Genomic DNA, 26578 nt, shown 5'->3' on the forward strand with positions numbered 1-26578 from the left:
AAAAACACATGAACTACAATGATCATTCTACACTTTTCCACCTCACCCGCTAGAATCATCTAGCCACTTTCTTTTATTTTCACTCAAACATTCTTAAGAACTTTCATGACACATCTTTACCACATATATATACATGTATACATAAGTTCGCAACCTCATCCTTTGCAATACAAATTTGAGCAACAAAATTCTATAACAAAATCCACTACTTGTTCTAAAACGTAACGTGAGTACGTGACCAAATAAAATGCGTGCACTAGTTTACTTACTAGTGTTAACTCTCGGTGTATTTTTACTACACCCATTACAAGGGTCGGCATCCATCCTTCCCTGGATGGACCGACCCACTAGTTTACTATCCGAACTATGGCCGGAGAGGGTCCCGGACCCTTTCCGGATCCTCGAAGAGTTGCCGTTTTCGGCACTCGACACGGAGATGGCCTCCATTATGTCCACCCCCGCGAGGGTGGACTGGAAGGAGACTCCTGAAGGCCATGTTATAGCCCTGGATGTTCCAGGGTTAACAAAAGATGATGTAAAGATAGAGGTGGAGGAAAACCGAGTGTTACGAGTTAGTGGTGAGAGAAAAAGGGAAGAAGAGAAAAAAGGTGATCATTGGCACCGTACTGAAAGGTGTTATGGTAAATTTTGGCGCAAGTTTCGGTTGCCTGAAAATGTTGATTTGGATGCTGTGAAAGCAAAGCTTGAGAATGGAGTTTTGAGTATAAATTTGGTGAAGTTGTCTCCTGATAAAATTAAGGGTCCAAGAGTTGTTAGTGTGGAAGGTGGTAGTGAAAATGAGATGCTTAAGGTTGCTTCTACTGATGCTAATAATAACAAACAAGAGCTGTAAACTTGTAATGTGTTGTTAAATGTGTTGTTAAATGTGAGTGTTTTTTATATAAGTTTTTGTAATGGAATATGTGTTTGTGTATCGGAATTCGGAAATAAAAATGTGTATTAGTTTGTGAATGGAACTAAATCAAAAGCAATAATTTTACGTTTTGTTAATCGTGTAACATGTAGCTCTTGTTTTTCTGTTTGTTAGTTTTCTTTTCTGTTTCTCCTTGTGATCTCGAGTCTAGAAAAACTGATGAAATAAAATACATTTGTTTTTAAGTTGCAGTAGGGAAAGAAGAATGAGTATAATGTTCGTAGTTCATAGATACCTGATACCCCTTCATGGACCATGGTACACGACTGTACCCTGCTCAAGGATATGTAGTTTTGGACCTTTGGTACTAGTTTCTTATACTAGTCGACAAATTGTTAAGTTATTTGACATACTACCATATTTTTTTAATTAGTTGTATTATTTGCTTTTGTGACATTATTATTTATCAGCTAACTTTGTTAAATCATGTTGTATCATTGTATAAAAAAATCATAATCAAGTGGATTTTGTTAGATTTGTTTTGATGCAAGGATTACAAATATTAAATTTTTATATCTTTTATTATATTTATCTCCAAATAAGAGATATTAATGTTTAAAGAAGCATTTCGACAAATGTGAAAAAGCAAATATTGTAATTATAAAAATACAAAGGTAGTATATGAATACTTAATTAGAGTGATATTGAGACAAATTTTTAAAAATTTACATAAATATGAAAAGTTATTTAACAAAGCTGATGAGTAAATAGTGTTAAATAGTAAATGGTGCAAATAGAAAAAACGAAGTTGATGAATTAATGGTGTTTAAAAGTAAACTAGTTGTTGTCTTGGGTAAAGTTTCGTGTTATTATGTATAATTAGTTTATTATTTTTTTAATGAAATTAATTGAATTGCATGTCCCTATATTAGCATATACATTTAGATTACACATGACGATTTTCAATACTTCATAACTTTCATTTAGTATTAAATACTAAGTTCATAATAAATTAATTGTTATATCACACTTTTTGCAAAATGGGTCACTCTTATAAGTCAAAATAAGTCTTTTTTAAACAAAGAATAATTATTTACCTTAAATAAGTTACTTGTATATAAGTAAAAGTAACCAATTTAGGACAAAAGATTATTTAGGCCTGAACAATAAATTTTTGTATTAAATAAATTATTCCTACATAAGGTTAAAATGTGTCTATAAATTTAAGACAATAGTTGTCCGCTCTATAAACTCGTATCATACAATGAATCAGTCGTTTAAATAGTTGATTTGACACGACAAAGTTTGTAATATTATTTTTAAGTCATAAAGGCACATTCTATTTCCATTCCTACCTATAATTGAGTGAAATTAACTACAATATATTTTCTCAAATTTCTCCTTCAGAAAAGTAATACTGTGTTTTTTATTTTGTAAAAGGTTACTGTTCTCTCCAGCTTATTTTCAGTTCAGTTCAGCTCAGCTCCAACCAGTTCAGTTCAGCTCCATTCTTTTATAACCATTTTGTTAAATATTATTATTATGTTGGTATAATTTATTTTACTAATTACTCTTATTATTATTATAATCTATTTTTATATCATCATTATTAAGTATTAAGTATTAAGTATTAAGTATTATTATTATTATTATTATTATTATTATTATTATTATTATTATTGTTGTTGTTGTTGTTGTTTCTATATATTATTTTGTTTATTATAGCTTTACTCATTATTATTATTATTATTATTATTATTATTATTATTATTATTATTATTATTATTATTATTATTATTAGGAGGAACATGGTTTAGGTCAAAGCACAAATAAACCCACTCTTTTAGCCCATAAATCAATCAAATCGCTTCAAGACGGTTTATGATGTAATTTTCGCGGTCCAATCCAATCATTATTTTTATTACTAAATATTATTATATTATTAAATATAATTATTAAAATAGTAATATTATTTTAGTTCTTAGCTATTATTGTTATTATATATCATCATCAAGTATTAATATATTAATACAAATAATATAAAATAATAATTATTAATTATCATTATTATCATTAATTATTATTATTATTAATTTATGATTATTAATATTATTTATTTATAACTATCATTTAAAAATATCCAAAGTACTATTATTATTATTCTTTATTATTACTTATCATTATAATAATTATTTAATATTCATATTATTATTGTTTAAATATTATTTATATATTTATTACATTCAATTAAATTCAATTTAATTAATTTAATTCAATTCAGTTCAGTTTAGTTCAGTTCACCTCCAATCAGTTCAGTTTAGTTCAGCTCCGCTCCAATCAGTTCAGTTCAGTTCAGTTGTTTCATGCCGAAGAGAACATGCCCTAAGTATAAATTAAGGTTTGGTGGGCCCATTAGAAATTTTATAGTGCAGCAAAGTTGGTTTGATATTTTATTATAACTATTATGGTAAACGGAAACTTAATAGGTACCATAACTTGTAACACGAGGATATATTTATATATTATTCATTTACTTGATATGTTAATTAATGTAGAAGTCCAATTATGTGTCAATTAAGAAGCATAATTACTTCTACATTCAATAAGAATATCAATATGAGCTTGTAGTCTTGTAGATTAGTTGGTTAGTGGATTTATCTCTATTATATAAGAGAAGGGGGAAGCAATGGTGTCCTCTTTTGAAATGCTTATTTTACCCCCATTCCCTTTCTAAATTACAAAAGGAATGTCAAAATCAAAATCGAGACTCAAAGAAAACTACCGGAAATTAATTTACAACACTCACTCACAAATTACTTAAAAGAAGAAACTTTAAAAATCACTCATACAATTGAGAAAATCACATTATAAAAATCACGCAAATCACTCAAATAATCAAAAAACTTCATTAAAACTAATTAAAATTAAATACAAACTAAAACTACTACCCTAGAACGTCAATACATACAAAAACATTTACAAAAATTTACTTACAAATCACTATTCTCAAGAATCATTCACAATTAATGGTGGGCCATCATAAAAAATAGAGGTGTATTTGTAGTGAAATTAGTGAGAAGTTAGACAAGGAAAAAAATTATTTACTTTTTTTTATAGTGTTTCCTATATATAATAAAACTTTTACATATATTTGGACCTATCCTTTTCTATTATATACTAGCGATTAATTATCAAGGTAAAAAGGTTTATGTAAAATATCATTCAAGAATTAAAGTACAACATATCTCTATTATATAAGGGAAGGGGGGAGCTATTGAATCCCCGAATGAAGAGACTATGTTACCCCCTTCCCGTTCTAAATTACAAATTTACTTACAAATCAAAGGGGACATCAAACAAAAATACCGAAAATATAATTATAACAATCACTCACAAACTACAACCTATGAAAAATTAACTTGAAATCAAAGTGTCTACTTTCTTTACAATTTATGAAGTACTGTACTTAATTCAAAAATCAACTAAAAATTTAGAATATTATAAATCATAAATAAATTCAATAAAATTTCTATTTTGTTCATAAAATTTAACTTTCAAAAGTTAAAAAAAAAAAAAAAAAAAATGGTGAGAGACTTAAGTGACAGAAACTAAACCAATCAAATTTTGCAACTAAAAACAATTATACTTCGTAAGTCTAATGTTCAAATTTCGACTCTTATGCCGAAGAAAATTGAGTTTCTGTTTAAAAAAAAATTCAAGCACGCATCGCGTGCAAAAAATTCTAGTATCTTAAAGGAGAGGTTGTGGGTTTGAGTCTTAACACACACATTTTTATTATTTAATTTGTCTCAATTGCTTGAGAGGGGAGAGAACATGTGACAATATGACATTTGTTTATATATATATATATGGTGCAATGAGAAAAACAGAGGAAATATATTGGAAAGATTGGATCTCCAAATACCTTGTCTAAATAGGCAACTTGTAGCATTATAGCGAAGTGTTGTACTGTCTCCTTCTTTACGTGCTAGCAATTAAACCTATTTAATGAGCAACGGGTGATAGCCTAGTGGTATTGGCATCACCTCAAATCCTAGTGGTCAAAGGATCGAGTCTTACTTACAAGGAGGGATTCCCACTTCCCCCTCCTCCTTGTAAGGGACTTCATCTTACCTTTAAAAAAATAAAATTAAACCTATCTAATTTAGGAGGATGTGTCTTAATTGGTTTACTAGTTTTCATCGGACTAACATTTCTTGAATCATCTGTTTCTATTCAACATGTGTTAACATAATCCTTCTAATCCTAACCACTTTAGACCTATTAGCTTATGTTCGACCATCTATAAGATTATTGCAAAAATTTTAGCTAATAGACTGAAAGTAGTGCTGGGAAAAATTATTCATCCACTTCAGGGAGCTTTTGTCCCTGAACGTCTAATTCAAGACAACGTCCTTTTAGCTCACGAAGTTTTTCATTCTTTCAAGAATAAGAAAGGAGCTTCAGGATGGTTGGCTATAAAATTGGATATGGAGAAGGCCTATGATAGGTTAGAGTGGAAATATATCTTTATCACTTTAGAAAAGTTAGGGTTTTGCGCCCGTTGGGTAGATTGGTTACGACAGTGTATTACCACAGTCTCTTTCTCAGTCCTTGTCAATGGGATTCCAGGTGAAACTTTTGTTCCCCAGAGAGGAATTCGTCAAGGAGATCCGTTATCTCCCTATATCTTTATTTTATGTGCGGAAATTTTAGCTAGGCAGCTACAACACGCCAGTTTGATGGGATCTAGATCCTTAGGGGTCACTTTAGGACATTCAGGTGTCAGAATTCCCTTTCTGACTTTTGCTGATGACACAATGATTTTTGCTAAAGCTTCGGAGGAAAGTTGTATAACTATAAAAGCTATACTTGATAAGTACTGTAATATGTCAGGACAATTAATTAACTTTCATAAATCTGCTTTTCAATGTACGCAAAATGTGTCTGATAACGTCTCTGCTAAATTTGCTGAGATTCTTCAAATGGATGAATCTTTCTCATTAGGAAAGTATTTGGGATGCCCCATTATTGATTCTAAAGTTACTAATGCGACTTTTGCTGATATTCAAGAGAAAGTGTGCTCCCAATTGACTAAATGGAAAGCTAATTCTTTATCTCAAGCAGGGAGGACCATTCTAGTTCAGTCCAACCTAGCAACCAAAGCGAACTATCAAATGCAAAGCTTCTCTCTTCCTCCAGCCATTCTTTCCTCTCTTGATAAATGCTACAGGAATTTTTTTTGGAATAAAGCCAGTGATGCGAAGTCCCCTAACCTGATTGGATGGGATAAGATATGTAGTCCAAAGAAATTTGGTGGGCTTGGCCTTCGAAAGGCTAAGGCTAATAATAATGCTCTCCAATTCAAGCTGTTATGGAAGATTTTGGAATCTCCGGATAATCTATGGGTGCAATTAGTTACTCGTAAATACCTTAAGGATGTGGATCTCTTTAATTATAAAGTCAAGGCTAATGTTTCTTGGCAATGGAGAAGATTAATGAGGCTTAGAAGTTCTTTTAAGAAGGGCCTCCGGTGGATAGTGGGTAATGGCGATCAGATTTCCTTTTGGTTTGATAATTGGATTTTTAGTACAAACTTGGCTGAAAAATGCTTAGTTCCCAGGGGGTCTGAAGCCTTAAAAGTTAGTTTTTTTATTAATCAGGATGGTCATTGGAATGTGGATTTACTTAGGCAGTATGTCCCGGCTGATATTGCTTCATTAATAGCGAATTATTATTTACCAAGTAACGTGTGTCGTGATAAAAGGATTTGGGGGCCTACTCCTGATGGTATCTATTCAGTAAAGTCAGGGGTGGAGCTTCTCCAAGGGCTTAATCATCAGATTTGTGCCCCCTCACCTTTTGGATGGATTTGGAAGCTGTCTATCCCCCCAAAAATCAAGTTCTTTTTATGGAAAGTTTGTCATAACGGGATTCCGACAAAGAAAAGGTTAGAGTTAAGTCATGTTTTTCTTCCCCTGGAGTGTGTTTTTTGTAATTTTCATTCGGAAGACTTAGATCATCTGTTTTCTAAGTGCCCTTTCACCCAGGATGTTTTTTTGGACCTCTATCAACATTTAAATTGGCCTATACCGCCTGAAATTGAGAATGGTGTTTCTTTTAACGATTTCTTACTTCATCTTAACTCTTTGTTCTCAAGGTTCCAGGTAGAATGTATGGTTATAGGGTGGTGGTTTGTGTGGTTTGCGCGCAATGGAGTCATTTTTAGGCAAGAGTCGAGCTCTCCTTCTAAGGTTAGTTCGATGGTTAAAGCTTTTGTGCGTAATCTTAAGGTTGTGGGGGCGGTTATTGAGGATGTGGACTCTGTGTTTTATCCTGATGCTTCTCGTACCCCCAAGAGGGTGGCCCGAAATAACTGTTTTGGTCCCCTCCGCCGGTTGATTTCTTTAAAGTCAATTTTGATGGTTCTAAGTTGGCCAGTGGCCAAGCGGCCTTTGGTTTTGTTATTCGTGATGCAGAAGGTGTTGTGAAGTTGTGTGGGGCTGGGACTTTGGATGGTTCGGTTTCCATTTTAGAAGCTGAGGCTAGGGGCCTACGGGAAGGTATTAGGGGGGCTAAGTCCCTGGGTATTGATAAGTTGATTGTTGAGGGGGATAATTTGGCTGTTATCAATGCTGTTAAAAGAGTATGGAAGATCCCTTGGAAGATTCATTCTGCTATTTTGGACACGATTCAAGAGCTAGGTCACTTTACGGAAGTGCAGATTGATCATGTTTTTAGGGAAGCTAATGCAGCTGCAGACTGGATGGCGCATAGAGGTCATACTACGCTTTCCACTACTTATTGGTTTGATGTTTCTGATTTATCTTTCTCTGTAATCATCCGAAAGGATGCTTTAGGGTGGCCCAAATCCTGGGATCCTCCCTAGTTTTTCTTTCCTTTTAAAAAAAAAAAAAAAAAAAAAAAGAATTTCTAACTTTCATAATTCAATTAGAGAGAGAAATTTTGTTTCATTGGATTTGATTTTCTTATTGTTTTTGTACAATTGTCTTATCTTTAAAATATTACAAAGCAATAACCAATAAAATTTGAGGGTTAAAAGGAAGTCAAAGGTTAGGAAAATTTAATAAAGACAAAAAGTTGGTGGCATAATTTTTTTGGCATTGACTATTACATGCATTACACATGTTTTTTTTTAATTCATTCCCAATTCTCCTTTTCTTCAACATATATACTCGCTTTATTCAGGCCATGTTTTGATAGGCTGAACTAAACTGAATTGAGTTGTATTGGACTAAATTGAACTAAACTGCGATGAATTGGATTGAATTGAACTGAAATAAATTGGATTGAACTAAAATAAATTAGATTGGACTGAAACTGTATCCAAAAAAATATGGTCTTACTTTACTTTTCTCTCTCTAACTCTATTTCAAAAATGCACACTCCTTCCACATGAAGCCAAAATTTCATTTAAAGATAATTCCAAGACTAAAGTCATGAGGCAAACTCAAAAGCAATTCAGTTTTCTATTTCAAGCGGCAACATGAAACTAAAGACACACACAATACATTTATGAAGTTCTTTTTCTAATAAAGTAAGGAAAAAGTATTACGAAACTCTCGGCTCGAAAAGAATCCCTAATCCTAATATACATTGTTTATACTGATAGAAGAAAGAGAAGCATTATTACAAAAATTGATAGCATAAGATGTACTACCCAAATATATCTCTAATATCATGACAACTAGTTTTTGGACCCGTGCAAAATGCACGGGAAGTTTTTATTCAATAAATATACTTATATTTTAATGGTAATGATTGCCTATTTTTTAAAAGTGGTTGCATTCAAATATGATATATTAATATGATGTATAAATTTACAAACAATTAATAAAATCGTAAATAAATTTAATTGTAAACTAAACAATTAACTATATTAACTATGTTACATAATAAGATCATCACACTGGATAAATAATTTAAAAGTACGTGTTACACATCTAAGTAAAGTTTGCAACGAATTACTCCTTACGATTACGAATGTTAGCTCAACTATATGTGCACGAATATCCAAATATTTATACTCCCATGAAACTTATTTGAGGATTAAAAGATATTTTTATAATTATGTATTAGAAATTTTTAAGAACTTCAATAGTAATTTAATTAATAAATATATTTTATTCATTCTAAAATACACAAAACACTTGCTGTTTTAGGATGTTTCATACTAAATGACACGTTACTTTAATTGAAAATTACTCCCTCTGATTTTATAATAAATGACATATTCATTAATAATTTTAATCTCTATGGTGCATTTAACTTAGCAAATAATTTTGCTAATCTTTTTTAACTTTTAGTAAAGGTTTTTCTTATAGATAATTTGTCTTACTACTAGACGTGTTTTCTTGTTAAACTGGTCCTTGCCCACATGTTATTTCCTAAATCATATACCATATCCAAACACACAAATAGCTAATATTGACCCTATTCTTTTCAAACGCTATGTTTACGGCTCACACCATCCTCAATTCTACTGAATTTCCTTATCCATTAAAAAAAACATCCAACAAAATTCTTGATCCAATCCTTTTTCCTTAAGTCTGAATAGGAAGACATCAATTTTGGACAGTTCAGGCAAAGCAAACAACATTCTCTATCTTTTATTAGATTTTGTTAAACTTTGAAGTGCAATCCCCCAACTTTACATGTCGTTTTAATTTTCTTTAATTTATTTTGATATTCGAGCTGATGAATTCTATGGAACTGAAGGTGATTTTAGAGATGAAGGAAAAGAATTGAGTTCAAGTTTGAGACGATTTTCGTTATCAATTATTAATTTATGTTTCAAGGATTTACTATTTTATTCATATTGCCCTCTATCTTGTGTCGTTGCCCAGGTTATCATTTATCTTTTCAATCATAAATTTCATTATACTTCATCTTAATTGTTTTTATTCTGTTTTACTATATTGTTTTGGAATTTGTTCATTGCTTCTTCTATATTGTTTAATCAAATATGCTAATACATATTCATAAATTGATTTACCTGTAATATTCGGGAGGTTTGTTAAACATCGCCCATAAAATACTTAAAATCACCCAAATTCTCACATGAATATACTATACTACCCTTACTTATATTTTCTGATTTTTTACCCTCTTCTCTCTCACTCATTTACTTTTCCATTTTTTCCTTCACTTTCCCATCTTATGATAAACGGGTCAACCTTCAGGTCGACCTGTTTAATTTCTTTTGGTGTTTTTTCTAGAAAAAAAACAACATAATTTATTTGCTAATAACAGTAGGCAGCAAATTAAAATTAAGTCTTTACATAACCATATGATAATATTGTTTAAAATCAACATAACTTTTGTTCAAAATCAACACAAATGTTCAAAATTAACATCATTACAACTTCGTAAGTAATTGTTCAACCTTAAGTGTAATGACTAAGTCATAATAAGCAAGAGCAGTAGAGGATTCCAATTTTTTTAGGTATTTTTTTAGCTTGTTTTTTCATAAATGGGTTAGGTGGGTCAAAATCAGGTTGAAATTTTCAACCTGACCCAACCCATCAAATTAAACAGATTGGGTCAGGTCGACCCATTTAATTAAACGTATTCAAATTTTTGACCCAACCCATTATTAATGGGTTGGATTCGGGTCGGGTTGGCGGGTTGGGTAATATTTTGCCAGCTCTAAGCACTACTATGCTTGGTTGATCTTTGAAATTACGACTTGTATTTGAGCTTAGATAGCTAATAAAATTACTATGAGTAAGGCTATGTTCAGTTCACCTTATTTTTGCTTATTTCAGATCTAATCAGATCAGATCAGATCAGATCAGAAAAAATAAGTTCAGATCAGATCATGCTTATATTTAAAAATCACTATATCTTTCATTACATATTAGTAAAAATTATAATAAAGTACTCATTGAGACGAATAAAACAAGACCCCACATGACTATATTTTTTCTTATATATTGAGAAAAATCTAAAAGATAAGATCTTGTTATCAGATCAGATCAGATCAGATCAGAAAAAATAAGTTCAGATCAGATCAGATAAGTTCAGATCAGAAAAATGCAGATGAACTAAACATAGCCTAAGTCGAATTCAAATAATTTATGAGTAAGTTAACTAATCAAATTTAAGTATCTTCTTGGACACTCCTAAATCAAAAGTAGGCAACATATAACTAGTTAAGTTACAAAACACCAAACATTAAACACCCCACATTCCCCCATATAATTACTAGTATTAGTATATAGCAATAGAAAATTTTATGCTCATGAGGTGATCTATAGACAAGGGGCCACACGCCAAAACTGTTATGGGCTTTACATTTCATTAACCATGGGCTCGCTGATCAATGGCTACATCTGCTCTATACCATAACATCTTCATGTATGGCCTAAACCGCATATTCATGATCATTCTACACTTTTCCACCTCACCCGCTAGAATCGTCTAGCAACTTTCTTTTATTTTCACTCAACATTCTTAAGAGCTTTCATGACTCATCTTTACCACATATATATACATGTATACATAAGTTCGCAACCTCATCCTTTGCAATACAAATTTGAGCAACAAAATTCTATAACATAATCCACTACTTGTTCTAAAACGCTACTTGTTCTAAAACGTAACGTGACCAAATAAAATGCGTGCACTACTTTACTTACTAGTGTTAACTCTCGGTGTATTTTTACTACACCCATTACAAGGGTCGGCCTGGATGGACCGACCCACTAGTCTACTATCCGAACTATGGCCGGAAAGGGTCCTGGTCCCGGACCCTTTCCGGATCCTAGAAGAGTTGCCGTTTTCGGCACTCGACACGGAGATGGCCTCCATTATGTCCACCCCCGCGAGGGTGGACTGGAAGGAGACTCCTGAAGGCCATGTTATAACCCTGGATGTTCCAGGGTTAACAAAAGAAGATGTAAAGATAGAGGTGGAGGAAAATCGAGTGTTGCGAGTTAGTGGTGAGAGAAAAAGAGAAGAAGAGAAAAAAGGTGATCATTGGCACCGTAGTGAAAGGTGTTATGGTAAATTTTGGCGCAAGTTTCGGTTGCCTGAAAATGTTGATTTGGATGATGTGAAAGCAAAGCTTGAGAATGGAGTTTTGAGTATAAAATTGGTGAAGTTGTCTCCTGATAAAATTAAGGGTCCAAGGGTTGTTAGTGTGGAAGGTGGTAGTGAAAATGAGATGCTTAAGGTTGCTTCTACCGATGCTAACAACAAACAAGAGCTGTAAACTTGTAATGTACTGTTGCTAAATGTGGGTGTCCTTTGTAAGTTTTTGTAATGGAATGTGTTTGTGTATCGGATTTTGGAAATAAACAATGTGTATTAGTTTGTGAATAGAAGTAAATCAAAAGCAATAATTTTACGTTTTGTTAATCGTGTAACATGTAGTTCTTGGTTTTTCTTTTGTTAGTTTTCCGTTCTGTTTCTCCTTGTGATCTCCCGACTCCTAGAGTCTAGAAAAACTGATGAAATACATTTGTTTTTAAGTTCCAGTAGGGGAAAAAATAACACTAGTGGAAAAATGAAAATGGGCTACGTTGAAAAAAGCCTGTAGGATTGCGCTTTTTGACAGCAGTCTTTTCAATAGCAGCCCTTCACTTTTTAAGTAGGGCTGTGCTACAAAAGCACAGCCTTTCACAAGGAAGGGTTGCGCTTTTTAGGTAAAAGCGCAGTCCTTCCTACCAAACAAAAATTAAAAAAAAAAATTTTTTTGACATTTTTTACTCATATATTAATCTCACATTTTCTGAATTTTAACATTTGCATTAAACTTTAAAGTAAACTATCCAAATCCAGAAGAGAAGAAATTACATAAGAGAAGAAATTATAGATCTACAAAGCAACTAAACCCAAATATACAAAAGAGAAGAAAGTATAGATCTACAATGCAACTAAACCCAAAACAAAAAAAGAACGAAACGAAAAGGAGCAAAAACTAATATACAGAAGAGAAGAAATTATAGATCTGAAAATACAAGAACATTAATCAAAACAAAGAATAAGAAATTGTAGATCTGAAAATACAAGAACATTAATCACAAAACTACTTCCAAACATTGACCTAATAATGTTTAAATACGTAAAAAAAAACCCTAATACATAATTAAGGAAAAAAATTCTGAAATACTTAAAATGCCTATTTGGAGCCTTAAACGAACTCGGATGACTCGTTGGCCCGTTCCGCTTCCGAAAGGGTTTCACAATAGGCAATCGGACTCCATCGGCATGATTAGTGCAAATCATTTCAGGCTTTTTATCGCAACGTTTCTGGGAGTTTTTGAGAGAGAAGAGAGGATGAGAGAGAAGGGGGAAAGGGAGGAGGGACGTGAGAGAGGAGAGATAAGGAGGAAAAGGGAGGAGGGACGTGAGAGAGGAGAGAGAAGGAGGAAAAGGGAGGAGGGACGTGAGAGAGGAGAGAGAAGGAGACTTAATATATTTGACGAAGCCCGCTTAATATTTGAAGCTCGCGAATTTTTTATTTCAAATTTTTTTAAGAAGGGTTGCTAGGAATGGCAATGGATCGGACTCGGGGCGGATGTAGCTAAATCCGAATCCGACCCACTTCATAATCGGACCTCCAGTTAGGATCCGAAACCGCATCCGACTCCGAACACAAAAAGTCTGAATCCGACCCGACCAAAACTTATTATAGCATCCGCCTCCTAACTCCGAATATCCGGACCTCCGAAAATTTTAATCCGAGTCCAACCCGATTGTTGCACCTCCGAATCCGACCCGCTAACTTTCAGTTTTTTAGGATCACTAAGCTAGAATAATAACTCTGGTCTTTTTGGTTATGAAAAGAGATTTCCCTGCTCAAGGATATGTAGTTTTGGTACTAGTTTCTTATACTAGTCGATAAATTACAAAGTTATTTGATATACTACCTCCGTATTTTTTTAGTTGCATCATTTGCTTTTGTGACACTATTTATCAATCAACTTTGTTAAACTATCTCGCATCAGAAAATCACACTCAAGTGGGGTCTTGTTAGATTCGTCTCAATGCGAGGATTACAAATATCAAATTTTGCAATTTTTACTTACCCTAATAAGAGATATTAAGGTTCAAAAAAGCGTCTCGACAAATGTGAAAAAACAAATGTTGCAACTAAAAAAATAATATAAAGAGGTAGTATATGAATACTTAGACTGCTGCTGAGATAAATCTTAAAAAATTTCACTTATTTATATTTTTTGCTTACATAAATATGAAAACTTACTTAACAAAGTTGATGAATAGATAGTGTCAAATAGCAAATGGTGCAATTAGAAAAAAAAAACAAAGTTGATAAATTAATGGTGTTTAAAAGTAAACTAGTTGTTGCCTCGGACGAATCCCCGTGTCATTGCGTACAATTAGTTTATTATTTTTTAAAGAAATCAATTGAACTACATGCCCCCATATCAGCATATACATTAAGATTGCATGTGACAATCTCCAATACTTCATAACTTTTAATTAGTATTGAGTATCGGGTTCATAATAGATTAATTGTTATATCATTCAATCTTCGCAAAATGGGTCACTCTTTTAAGTCAAAATAAGTCATTTTTAATCAAAGAGTAATTGTTTACCTTAAATGAGTCACTTGTATATAAGTAAAAGTGACCAATTCAGGACAAAAGTTTACTCGAGCCTAAACAATAACTTTTTGTATTCAATAAATCACTCCTACATAAGTTTATAAAGTGTCTATAGTCATCCGCTCCGTAAACTCGTATCATGCAATGGATCAGTCGTTCAAATAGTTGATTTGACACGACAAAGTTTGTAATATCATTTTTAAGTCATAAAGGCACGTTCCATTTTCATTCCTACCTATAATTGAGCAAAATTAACTACAATATATTTTCTCAAATTTCTCCTTCAGAAAGGTAATACTGTGTTTTTTTATTTTGTAAAATTAAAGGAAGCATAAATTAAGGTTTGGTGGCCCATTAGATATTTTATAATGCAGCGAAGTTGAGTTGATATTTTATTATCAATATTATGGTAAATGGAAACTTAATAGGTATTATAACTTGTAACACAAGGATATATTTATATATTACTCATTTACTTGATATGTTAATTAATGTAGAAGTCCAATTTGCGTGTCAATTTAAGAAGCTTAATTGCTCCTACATTCCATAAAAATATCAATATGAGCTCACTAGTGGAAAAATATGGAAGGGCTGCGCTAAAAAAGGCCCTTAGGGCTGCGCTTTTTGACAGCAGCCCTTCACTTTTTAAGTAGGGTTGCACTTGTCAAGCGCAGCCCTTCACAATGAAGGGCTGCACTTTTACCTAAAAAGCGCAACCCTTCAAGCTTAAAAGGGCTGCGTTTTTTAGGTAAAAGCGCAGCCCTTCTACAAGTGAAGGGCTGCGCTTTTAGTAAAAAACGCAGCCCTTTTGACCCAAAAAAAAAAAATTAAATTTTTTTTTTGCATTTTTTATATAGAGAAATATTACTAAAAACAACATAAAATTGACATTAAACATCGAATACAAACACAATTCATTATCCGCCATCACCGTTTGCGCAAAAATTGACATAAACATCGAAATAAAACAGAAAAATACAACAAAAAAACAAAAAGTAATAACTGCAGCAAAATATTCAACAAAATCACCAAAATGAAAAATATCCCAAAAAACTACAAAAGAATTACAAAAAATTACATAGTAACTACAGAAAAATAATTGAATGCAAACCAAAAAAGAGAAATTAATATCTTGAAAAGAAAAATCGAAAAAAATTACATCAGAATTACAAAAAAAACAAAATCAGAAACGAAAAATGTAACAAAAAATAAACGAAAATGAAAAAAATGAAGAAAAAACCCTAAAATTATAGATATGAAATTGCTGCACCGAACGACCGGAAATAGAAAAAAAAGGAACGAAAATAGAACAAAAATGAAAAAAGATGAACGAAAATGAACAAAAAATGAGAAAAATAAACGAAAATAAACAAAAATGAAAAAAAAAACCCCTAAAATTATAGATCTGAAGACCAACTCGTCGGGGTTGATGGCGACGGTGGTTGTTGTTGTTGTGAGGAGACGAACGGCGAGAGAGGAGAGAGAAAATAAACAACATAAAATTGACTTTAAACTCGTCGGGGTCTGATTTTTGCGCGCGACTCGTCGGGGTTGATGGCGACGGTGGTTCTTGCTGTTGTGATTGATGAGGATGGTGAAGTGTAATTTACGGTGGTTGTGGTTGTTGTTGTTGTGATTGAAGGAGGAGAGAGAAAGATGAGAGGAAGGAGGAGAGAAAACGTGAAATGCGAAAGGAAGGAGTATGCGGCAAAGGGAGGAGAGAGAGAAAGATGAGAGGAAGGAGGAGATGAAATGGGAGGAGAGAGAGGGTTTCAATACAGCGACAATAGAGAGGGAGTATGTGGGCTGATTAAGGCAAAATAGAATTTAAGGCCCAATAGGGCTGCGCATATCCAAAAAGCGCAGCCCTTCTGTATTAGTAGGGGTGCGTTTTTTGAAAAGCGCAGCCCTACTCTTTACAGTAGGGCTGCGTTTTTTTTGACAAGTGCAACCCTTCTATGTGAAGGGTTGCGCTTTTCTATTAAAACGCAGCCCTACTTTAATGAAGGGCTGCGTTTTATTTAAAAGCGCAACCCTACTGTATAGAAGGGCTGCGTAATGAAGAAAGCGTAGCCCTTCCAGCGCAACCCTTCCTTTTTTTCCCCCTAGTGGCTTATAGATTAGTTGGTTGGTGTATTTATACCTCAAAAGAGAGGTTGTGGGTTTGAGTCTTAACGCACATATTTTAAATTTGTCTCAATTGCTTGAGAAGGGGGAGAATATGTGGCAACATGACATTTGTTTGTTTTGGATTTTATATATATATATGGTGCAATTAAAAAAAACGGAGGAAATATATTAGAAAAATTGGGTCTCGAAATACCTTGTCTATAAGAGCACTCCCAATGGTGATGGGTTTGATCACAAATATTTTCTACTTACTCATGTTTTGATCATTTCATGATCAAATGTATCACCTCCACCCCACTCATGAACAAAAAAACCATCAAACTTCACTTTATCTCTCCTACTTTTCACTACCCTACCTCAACTTTCTCTCTCCTATTTCTCTTTCCTACTTCAATAAATAATATAATTTACATATTAAAAATAAAAATGAATCATCTTATGATTACTTAAAATTATAATAATTAATTACCAAAATATTAATTATCATATTGGGTTATTAGTAAAATAAAAATTTATTAGAAAATATGATTTTTTTTTCCCCTCTTTTTAGGTGAGAAGGAGAAGGTAAAAAATTATAGAGAAAAATGATGTATAAATATTTTTAGAGAGAGAAAGGTGAGGAGGAGAAGTGTTTTTTTTTTTGTTCTGAAATATATCAATATGGGTATCATTTTATAGAGGGGAAAAAAATATGAATTTTGGTATTTTTTTTTTTGAAATACGAATTTTCTGTGAAATTCCGTGGAAATTTCCACGAAATTTCCCAAAAAGAAAACAGCAGCAGCCACGTGGCAGCTTGCCACTGGCTGGTTGTGTGTGACTAGGCTGATTTTGTCTTCCATTCACACGGTTCATTTGCTGATGGATTTGTTCACATGGTGATGGATGACAAAACATGTCATTTGGTGATAGGTTTTCTATCACCAATGGGATGCATGTTTTTTTTGTTCAACCCAAATTTTCTGATTTTGGTGATGAGTTATGTCACCATTGGGAGTGCTCTAAAGGCAACATGTAGCATTATAGTGAAGTGTTGTACTGTCTCCTTCTTTACTTGTAGCAATTAAACCTATCTAATTTAGGAGGACGTGTGTTAACTGGTTTACTAGTTTTCGTCATACTAACATTTCTTGAATAATCTGTTTCTATGCAATATGTGTTAACATACCATCATATACTTATCATGTGGACAATAAAATCATATTCTAGCCAAAATTAAGAATTTCTAACTTTCATAATTTAATTAGAGAGATAAATTTTGTTTTAGTTGATTTGATTTTCTTATTGTATTTGTACAATTGTCTTATCTTTAAAATATTACGAAGCACTAACCAATAAAATTTGAGGGTTAAAAAGAAGTCAAAATTTAGAAAATTTAATAAAGACAAAAACTTGGTGGCATAATTTTTTGGCATTGACTATTACATGCATTACACATGTTTTCTTAATTCATTCCCAATTCCCGGCCCCTTTCTTCCACATATATACTTGCTTTATTCAGGCCATGTGGGCGGAACTAAACTGAATTGAGTTATGCTGGATTGTATTGAACTAAATTACGATGAATTGAATTGAAAGAAATTGGATTGAATTAAAATAAACTGGATTAGACTGAAAATGTGTCCAAAAAAATATAATCTTATTTTATTTCTCTCTAATTCTATTTCTAATTTCGATTTGTATAGTCTCGAGTTCAAATAACATTTATATAAGTAGTTCTTTGTAATCTTCTAACTAAAGATAATTTTTCAAAAGGTGTAGTTTCTAATGGCAATTATTCTTATTAGTAATTAAATATCCCATTTAGAAGATGTTAGTCATGAATAAGACATTACTTATCAACTATGAAATTAAAGACACATGCAATACATTTATGCGATTCTTTTATAATAAGATAATAAGGAAAAAACATTACGAGACTCTTGGCTAGAAAGAATCCCTAACCCTAATATACATTGTTCACAATGATAGAAGAAAGAGAAGAATTATTACAAAGATTAATAGCATAAGATGTACTCAAACAATATCTCTAATATCATGACAATTTATTTCAATTTTATGACAAACTATCTAATTTGCGTTGAATATATATAAAATTATCAAAGTAAGTAGTAAAAAAACCACAACTAGATATTTTAGCTTTATGATTATATATTCGTGATATTTATACTAACTGGGGTTGGCGTGAGACGTGAGTGGTTAAGGGCCTCTCGCTTCTTAACCAAGGTCTCGGGTTCGAGCCTTAGGTATGGAAAAATTCCCACCTGGGAGGAGTGCTGCCCTTTAAGGTATCCATACAAATTCCCGCAGGAGATTAGTCCACTCATCAAAGGCGGTGAGAAACTCCTCGTAGTAGGACCCAAAAAAAAAATATATCTCTATCATATAAGGGAAGGGGGAGCAATGGTGTCCTCTTTTGAAATGCCTATTTTGCCCTCCTTCCCTTTCTAAATTACAAAAGGAATGTCAACATCAAAATTGACACTCAAAGAAAACTACCAAAAATTAATTTACAACACTCACTCACAATTCACAAATCACTTAAAAGAAGAAACTTTACAAATCACTCATACAATTGAGAAAATCACGTTATAAAAATCACGCAAATCACTCAAATAATCAGGATACTCTTTTAAAACTTAAAATTAACATACAAACTAAAACTAATAACCTAGAACGTCAATACATACAAAAATATTTACATAAATTTACTTACAAATCACTATTTTCAAGAACCATTCACAATTAATAGTGGGACATGATAAAAAAATAGAGGTGTATGTGAAATCAGAATTTAGAAGTTAGACAAGGAAAAAATTATTTACTTTTTTTATAGTGTTTCCTATTGATGATAAAACTTTTACATATATATGGACATATCTTTTTCTATTATATGATAGCGATTAGTTATCAAGGTAAAAAGGTTTATGTAAAATATCATTCAAGAATTAAAGTACAACATATCTCTATTATATAAGGGAAGGGGGGAGCTATGGTGTTCCCGAATGAAGAGACTATGCTACCTCCTTCCCATTCTAAATTACAAATTTCACTTACAAATCAAAGGGGCTTCAAACAAAAATACCAAAATATAATTATAACAATCACTCACAAACTACAACCTATGAAAAAATTGACTTGAGATCAAAGTGTCCACTTTCTTTACAATTTATGAAGTATTGTACTTGATTCAAGAATCAACTTAAAAAATTATAATATTGGAATCATAAATAAATTCAATAAAATTTCTATTTTGTTCATAGAATTTAACTTTGAAGAGTTAGAAAAAAAAACAAAAATAATGGTGAGAGACTTAAGTGACAGAAACTAAACCAATTAAATTTTACAACTAAAACAATTATACTCCGTATGTATAATGTTCAAAATTTAACATACCCAAAAAAATCGAGTTTCTGTTTCGAAAAAAAATTCAAACACGCATCACGTGCAAAAAATTCTAGTATATTCATACAATGCCCACTTGATTTACCTATATTTGTACATTCGGAGATGCATTGTTAATTTTCCTTGTCCAATAAATTCCATAAGTGCCATTACAAGAACATCAATTTTCATTCATCTTTATCATCTCCAATCTTCAATTTGTAATTCACATATAGGACAATTTCAATCTTCATATGAATATATGAGTCTCTTAGATAAGAATAGAGGCCCCATTTAATTCTCTCTCTTCCTCATCCAATCTCACCCCCTAATCTTCTCATTCTACAGTAACTTACTTTCATTCACCTCCGAATTTCATCTTGAAAGTTTAATTCTTTACATATTCTTCATATGCACTTCAACTATTTCTTCATTTGTGTGAAAATTTTCATCTCTAATCCCTAAATTGAATTAACCTCTGAATTCTTAAAAAAGGATTTCGACTGTGAACTGAATTTGATGGCGTCAACATTTCTGAACAACTACGTTCCTTGTAATGCTGGATCAATTAAGAATTTCAATAATGCACAGCGATTTGTGGGTTTTGGTTCTGATTTAGGGTTAGGGTTTGCGAAAATTCGCCCAACAAATTGGGGAAATCCTGGGCATGCTTGTGCATCACCATTGGTGGTGAGAGCAAGTGAGAAGAGAGAGAATTTGACTCAGCAAAAGACAGGTTTGAGTATTGAAGAATGTGAAGCTGCAGTTGTTGCTGGGAATGCACCTTCTGCTCCTCCAGTTCCTCCGAAGCCGAAAGCGCCTGCTGGCACACCTGTTATCTCTCCCCTTGTGAGTTCTTCTTTGTCTCTGCCCCTCAATTTTGTTGCAGGATTCCCAAATTTATAGAATTGTTATTGGACTTGTGGTTGAGCACAATACTATTATTGTAGTTTGTATCTTTATCACCTAGCCATTAGCAATCGTGTTTACCGGCTATTCTGATCAGAATAGAAGGAATAACATGAGTTTGATGGATGCTTCATAGAGTGTTGTTGCAAAACTTTGTTGCATCATGGTTAGATGGTAATTGGTATTGCCCACAAATTGGTGCGCGCCTTCCCATAAGCTTTAAGCTTATACTATGGCAAATTGGCAATGCGGCTAGCTCATTGCCGTAATAGCTCTATCGAATTGGCTCTGATCATTATATTATCTTGATGAGTGGTGACTTTATGCTATCTTTAGTTTCCTATTGGAGTATACTTAAATTGGTTTAGCTTATATTGAATTGATACAATGGTGTCATTGTGATTTGTGAGTGAGAAGTTTTCACTTATCCTTGTATTGGAATCTAGCTCAGTGGCTAGTTGTGTTAATCATTTCCTTGAGGATTTTTCTATCACATACAGATTCTTTCTATGGTTACGTACTTTTTAGATTCTATAGTATATCTTGTTGCATTGACCTGATGATGTTTAGTCCTCCCTTTGTGCGGTAGTCACTAGGTCGGCGTCCTCGTCGTAATCGGAGATCACCTGTCTTTAGAGCAGCATTTCAAGAGACAAACTTGTCCCCAGCAAATCTGGTCTATCCTTTGTTCATTCATGAGGGTCAGTACACGTGGTTGGATAATCCATACTTATATATTTCTTTTCCTATTTAATTGTATGGTTATATGGGTATACTTCTGACTGAGTGTATGATTTGACTTGCAGGAGAAGAGGACACACCAATTGGGGCAATGCCTGGCTGTTATAGACTAGGATGGAGGCATGGCCTTGTAGAAGAGGTACATAATTTTATAGCTCTTGGAGAAATGTACTGAATAAACTCAATTGAATAAAATTATCTTTGAGAATTGCATTGTGTTATGTCTGAGAACTGAGGTATACACCTTCTGGGCGTTGGACATATACGAGTATAAATGCAACTGAAGTGCATTTTTCATGTTGATGGCATGCTGGTGCTGGGCATATACGAGTTGGAATGTAAATTGGGATTTAAGAGTTTTGTCTTAATTACAATTTACATCAATTGCTTACATTTATATATGTTCCTTTTTAAATTATGTGCTTTATAATTCTTAGATCCACCACTCCTGAGTACTGCATATTGTAGAGCTTATTCCTTCAGGAATCTGATTATGACTACAGAAGCAAGATCCGATATACTTACAGTCATTCTGGCTGACAGTTTGCTTCCCATCAAACTAGCCTTTTTTCTGCCATGGAACGCATTGCTTCATCATTTTTTATGTAAGGTTCATGGATTGATTCGAAAAAGTTTGCATCTCTAAAATATGAACATGAACATTCAATGGGATTATTTAGGTATTGCAGAGAATTTTTATTTTGTGACGATTTTTGTTAAATGATGTGAATCAATCTGAATTGCTTCTGATATGTGAAATAGAGAATTTAGGATCTGTCTTTATACCAGTTAATGTCGGATATGGGTTAGGCTATCTACATTTGCACCTCTCTTAATTTTACCGACCATGGGTTTCATACTAAGTTGTTTTTATTGTTGCGGAATATGAAACAAAGCACTTTATGGTTTTCTGGATGTTCAAGTCAGGGTTTAGTGGTGAGTTAGCATAGCAATGAACCTCTGCGAATCTGTGATTTGGTAATTTGATTGATGTTTGTAGGGGTGTGGGGTTTTTTTGGAGGCCCTTCTGTTTCCACTATTTGTTGTGGGAGTATGAGTTACGAATTGAGAATCTTTCTTTCGTTTTTTTGGGGGGGTGGGGGGGAGGGGAAGGGTCAAACTTTATCCTGTTCTGGGCATTTCCAGGGTTACAAGAGGCAATTATTACCCTTTAAGAATATTTAAATGTCAACACACTTCTCAAATGGTGAGGCTTGTTTTTCTATTCACGCATTCTGTCCCTTCTCACCAAGTTGACTATATTGCTTTCCTTTAGCCTTATGGGATCCCCCAAAAACGGATTAACGTCCTCAACCTTTGGTCAAACCTTCATTGCATGAACCATGTATGTGCTGGTTCGCCATTCTCAACTGATTCATCCAGAAAAACTGTCTTGTGAAAGCACATGGGTTCAAAATGCTTTTGAATTGACGAATAAGTTGCTTTTTCTAATACTATATAGTTTGTGTGCCCACCTTTATGATTTCGGGAAAAGCCCTTACCATTAAGGATGTCCACACTGATTAAAAAGAATAAGTTGGCTCTGAAGTCTTTCCAAGTTTCTCATTGTTACTCCTCGTGATGAAATGGATTGACATTGAAGGCTTTGTATTAAAATTTCTTACGTGTAGTATAGATGCTCTTAAACTTTTTGTTTCTAAAAAAAATTTGTTTGAATCTATTTGCTTGGCTATCTTATGTAATTTTCCTTTCCAGAATTTCCTAATTACCCTTACCCATATACTCATATAAAATAATTTTTCTATAAGTAAAGTAGAATAGATTCCTTTCAGACTTGGACTTTTTTTCTTTTACTAAACTTAGCAAATTTGCAGTTTATCTTCTCTAGAAGGTTGAATCTAGCTTAGACAGAGATTTGTGATCTGATTTCCTCAACATGCAGTATTTTGAAGATGTTCTCATAGAGAATTGAGAATTCTTTTGAGATCTATATTATAAGGAGCCTAATTATTTGGGTGTATTAGAGTGCTTTTAAAATTTTGTTGTTTTCTTTTCATCCAATGCTTACAACCCTCTTTATTCAGACAAGATGTCTCTACTAGACTTTTTAGTGCATTGCGATGCTTTACAGGACAATCCTTTGATATTACTCCTTGCATTGTCCATAGGTAGCTAAAGCCCGTGATGTTGGTGTTAACAACATTGTTCTCTTTCCAAAAGTTCCTGATGCTTTGAAGGTAATCTCACATGTTTTACATCTGTGTCTTGCTTCCTTTTTATGTCAATTTTCTGCCTAAACAATGACATGGCACTGTCCGTCTGGACAGACATCCACAGGTGTTGAAGCATACAATGAAGATGGTTTGGTTCCGAGGACAATAAGATTGCTGAAGGACAAATTTCCTGATCTTGTAAGTGTAGTTCAGATATTATCTTCTGATGTTGAGGTGCCTCGATTTTCTCTGATATAAGTTCGATTGCAGGTAATTTACACAGATGTTGCCTTAGATCCATATTCTTCAGATGGTCATGATGGTATTGTTAGAGAAGATGGTAGGTGAAATGATAAATAGTAATTCTAGATGTTAGTTCTATATTTTTAAAATTGAGGTGATAGTAATCCTATCCAATGCCTTCCAGGTGTAATCATGAACGATGAGACTGTACACCAACTATGCAAACAAGCTGTAGCCCAGGTAAGATTGATCTAAAGTTGAATATTTAACAATTCGAGAAAACCATGGGTCATGACTCTTAAGTCTGAGTTGTCGAAAATTGTTCTTTCCTCTATGACTGAGCTGCTGAAAACTTTCAGTAAGGATGACACATGCAGTGTGTTTACATTCCTACTTCATTAATGAGTTAATTGACTGGTAACCTGTAGAATGTTTTATATTTTGATGATGGTTCTGTATAGAGTATAATGAGTGTGCTACAAGCTTTTGTAGTTCATCCTTTCGGTCCCTGGCTTATCTCTGTTTTCATATTTACTTCATATATTGCTTGCTCATTGTTTGCACGTCATGGGATTACTCTTCTGTTCAGGCTCGAGCAGGAGCAGATGTTGTCAGTCCTAGTGATATGATGGACGGTCGTGTTGGAGCAATTCGTGCAGCACTTGATGCAGAAGGATTTCCGCATGTTTCCATCATGTCCTACACGGCAAAGTACTTTGTTTTCCCATAAATGTCCGTTGATTTTTCTTAACATTGTCATGTGCAGAGAATCAAGTTCGTTCATAAATTGGTTTCATTTCTCTTCCAAGTTCTGACTTCATAAATAAGAATGAGTTCTATGTAATACTAATGACTATTTTAAAATACAGGTATGCAAGCTCATTTTATGGTCCATTCCGAGAAGCACTGGACTCTAATCCACGCTTTGGGGACAAGAAAACGTATGTATGCTTTTTTAGTTTTGTCTCCTATTGGTAAACTTGTATATACTCTTCCAACCTATAACTGACTAGTCCTCTCTTCTGAACTTTTTGGATGAAATAAAAAGCTATCAAATGAATCCAGCAAACTACAGAGAGGCTTTGATTGAAACTCATGAAGATGAGTCTGAAGGAGCTGATATCCTATTGGTTAGTGTTTTTTCTGGTTAAAACCCAATGATTCCTCGAGCTTGAATGTTTGCTAACAATGACTCATGGTCGACTTACAGGTAAAACCTGGGCTTCCTTACTTGGATATTATTAGACTCCTTCGGGACAACTCAGCTCTGCCAATTGCTGCATATCAGGTATTTACTAGTTACTACTATCTGCTTCTGGTATTAAGATTATTAGGGGATTTTTGAGAATATACGAGGCCTACGTTTAAGTCTATTAAGTATTAACATGGAAGAATAAACTGGATAATGTGCATATAGTGTATCAGTTTTTTAAGCATTGGTGAGCACATGAACAACTTGCTTCATATGAACGTAAGAATACCCAGTTGTATTAGTTTATATAATCTGGATCCTAGCAATAAATGCAAGTACGCTTGGGATTCTGAATCGGTTTTAACTATTTGCTTGGCTTTAGTTGCTAACATGACAACTGATTTATTCTGCTAGAGTGTCGGGGCTCAATGAAGTCTCCCGTCTTTTCTTGTTTACAATAATTTGTTCACTTTTCCCTGGTGCTAGGTTTCTGGTGAGTACTCCATGATAAAGGCAGGCGGGGTTCTCAAAATGATTGATGAGGAGAAGGTCATGATGGAATCACTTCTTTGTCTCCGTCGAGCTGGTGCTGACATCATTCTTACTTATTTTGCTTTACAAGCTGCAAGATGTTTATGTGGAGAGAAGAGATGATTCCCTTTAATGGACCAAAGAAGTGTCAAAATTGCAGTATTTGTAGAGGTGCAGAGCAGGAATATGATGTTTTATGTATTTGTTCCAGAGATTTGAATCTCAGTTTTTCCAGGAGTGTTTAGCTAGTTGTTACAGCCTTACGAGGTCCGAAGGAAGAAAGTTAGGGAAAGAAGAGGAAAATTCGAGAGAGGTTATATGTGCATGAAGTAGAGGAGGTTATTTGTGCATAATTGTACTGACTGCATTTGTAGATGTCTTACGGAAAATTATGAAAATGGTTCTTGTAGCCCTTTTGGCTAATACATCGCCCATTTTGTCGACGATGTCCAATAACATGCACCAAACCATCCAGCCAAGTATACATTTGTGGACATACATATTACTACTTTTCTGTGTAAACACCAAACTTGCTACCATAATTATCATCGGTGAATAAACATATATTCCCTCCGTCCCAAAATGTAGTTCTCATTTCCATTTTGGGTGTCTCAAAGTATAGTTTCCATTTCCATATTTAGTTCTAAATTTTTCCGTAATTTGTCTAGAAAAATCGTGTCCCATCATTTATTTGTTTTTTGAATTTTGTTTTTTCCTTTGTTTATTCAACCAAAATGTTACAATTAATGCTCTTTCACCAATTATTTTCCATTCTCTCTCCTAAAATCATCTTTTTCCATACAAC

The 26578-nt window shown here is 33.3% G+C and overlaps 4 protein-coding genes across 4 annotated transcripts; all 4 read left to right on the forward strand.

The window, feature by feature from the left end:
• The first annotated feature begins 33 nt into the window (after window positions 1-33).
• Window positions 34-1011, forward strand: LOC125499582 (22.0 kDa class IV heat shock protein-like). Its single transcript, XM_048648547.2, has one exon. The coding sequence runs from the start codon at window positions 248-250 to the stop codon at window positions 851-853; it is 606 nt and encodes a 201-aa protein (XP_048504504.1). The 5' UTR covers window positions 34-247; the 3' UTR covers window positions 854-1011.
• A 4353-nt stretch (window positions 1012-5364) lies between these two features.
• LOC130590283 (uncharacterized) lies at window positions 5365-7763 on the forward strand. The gene is made up of 2 exons (XM_057392351.1): window positions 5365-6824; window positions 7316-7763. The coding sequence occupies exons 1-2, from the start codon at window positions 5365-5367 to the stop codon at window positions 7761-7763; spliced, it is 1908 nt and encodes a 635-aa protein (XP_057248334.1).
• A 3602-nt stretch (window positions 7764-11365) lies between these two features.
• Window positions 11366-12178, forward strand: LOC104890965 (22.0 kDa class IV heat shock protein). The gene has a single exon (XM_010676590.4). It carries the CDS (start codon window positions 11514-11516, stop codon window positions 12108-12110), a length of 597 nt encoding a protein of 198 aa, XP_010674892.2. The 5' UTR covers window positions 11366-11513; the 3' UTR covers window positions 12111-12178.
• Window positions 12179-20140: 7962 nt separating this feature from the next.
• On the forward strand, window positions 20141-26198 carry LOC104890959 (delta-aminolevulinic acid dehydratase, chloroplastic). The gene is made up of 12 exons (XM_010676578.4): window positions 20141-20832; window positions 21482-21593; window positions 21699-21772; window positions 23763-23831; window positions 23922-24005; window positions 24078-24147; window positions 24235-24290; window positions 24640-24761; window positions 24920-24991; window positions 25099-25180; window positions 25261-25338; window positions 25729-26198. The coding sequence occupies exons 1-12, from the start codon at window positions 20503-20505 to the stop codon at window positions 25894-25896; spliced, it is 1317 nt and encodes a 438-aa protein (XP_010674880.2). The 5' UTR covers window positions 20141-20502; the 3' UTR covers window positions 25897-26198.
• Window positions 26199-26578: the final 380 nt, after the last annotated feature.

This window comes from Beta vulgaris, chromosome 1, assembly GCF_026745355.1.
Source record: "Beta vulgaris subsp. vulgaris cultivar EL10 chromosome 1, EL10.2, whole genome shotgun sequence".
Lineage (NCBI taxonomy): Eukaryota > Viridiplantae > Streptophyta > Magnoliopsida > Caryophyllales > Amaranthaceae > Beta > Beta vulgaris.

What these genes read in the sequence shown, in the direction of transcription:
- LOC104890959 (XM_010676578.4), top strand. Translation starts at nt 20,503, where the DNA reads ATGGCGTCAACATTTCTGAACAACTACGTTCCTTGTAATGCTGGATCA. An exon ending in AGGACAAATTTCCTGATCTT is followed by an intron (nt 24,006 to 24,077) that starts GTAAGTGTAGTT and finishes GTTCGATTGCAG; the next exon opens with GTAATTTACACAGATGTTGC. An exon ending in GCAAACAAGCTGTAGCCCAG is followed by an intron (nt 24,291 to 24,639) that starts GTAAGATTGATC and finishes TCTTCTGTTCAG; the next exon opens with GCTCGAGCAGGAGCAGATGT.
- LOC104890965 (XM_010676590.4), top strand. Translation starts at nt 11,514, where the DNA reads ATGCGTGCACTACTTTACTTACTAGTGTTAACTCTCGGTGTATTTTTA.
- LOC125499582 (XM_048648547.2), top strand. Translation starts at nt 248, where the DNA reads ATGCGTGCACTAGTTTACTTACTAGTGTTAACTCTCGGTGTATTTTTA.
- LOC130590283 (XM_057392351.1), top strand. Translation starts at nt 5,365, where the DNA reads ATGGAGAAGGCCTATGATAGGTTAGAGTGGAAATATATCTTTATCACT. An exon ending in GGGATTCCGACAAAGAAAAG is followed by an intron (nt 6,825 to 7,315) that starts GTTAGAGTTAAG and finishes TAAGTTGGCCAG; the next exon opens with TGGCCAAGCGGCCTTTGGTT.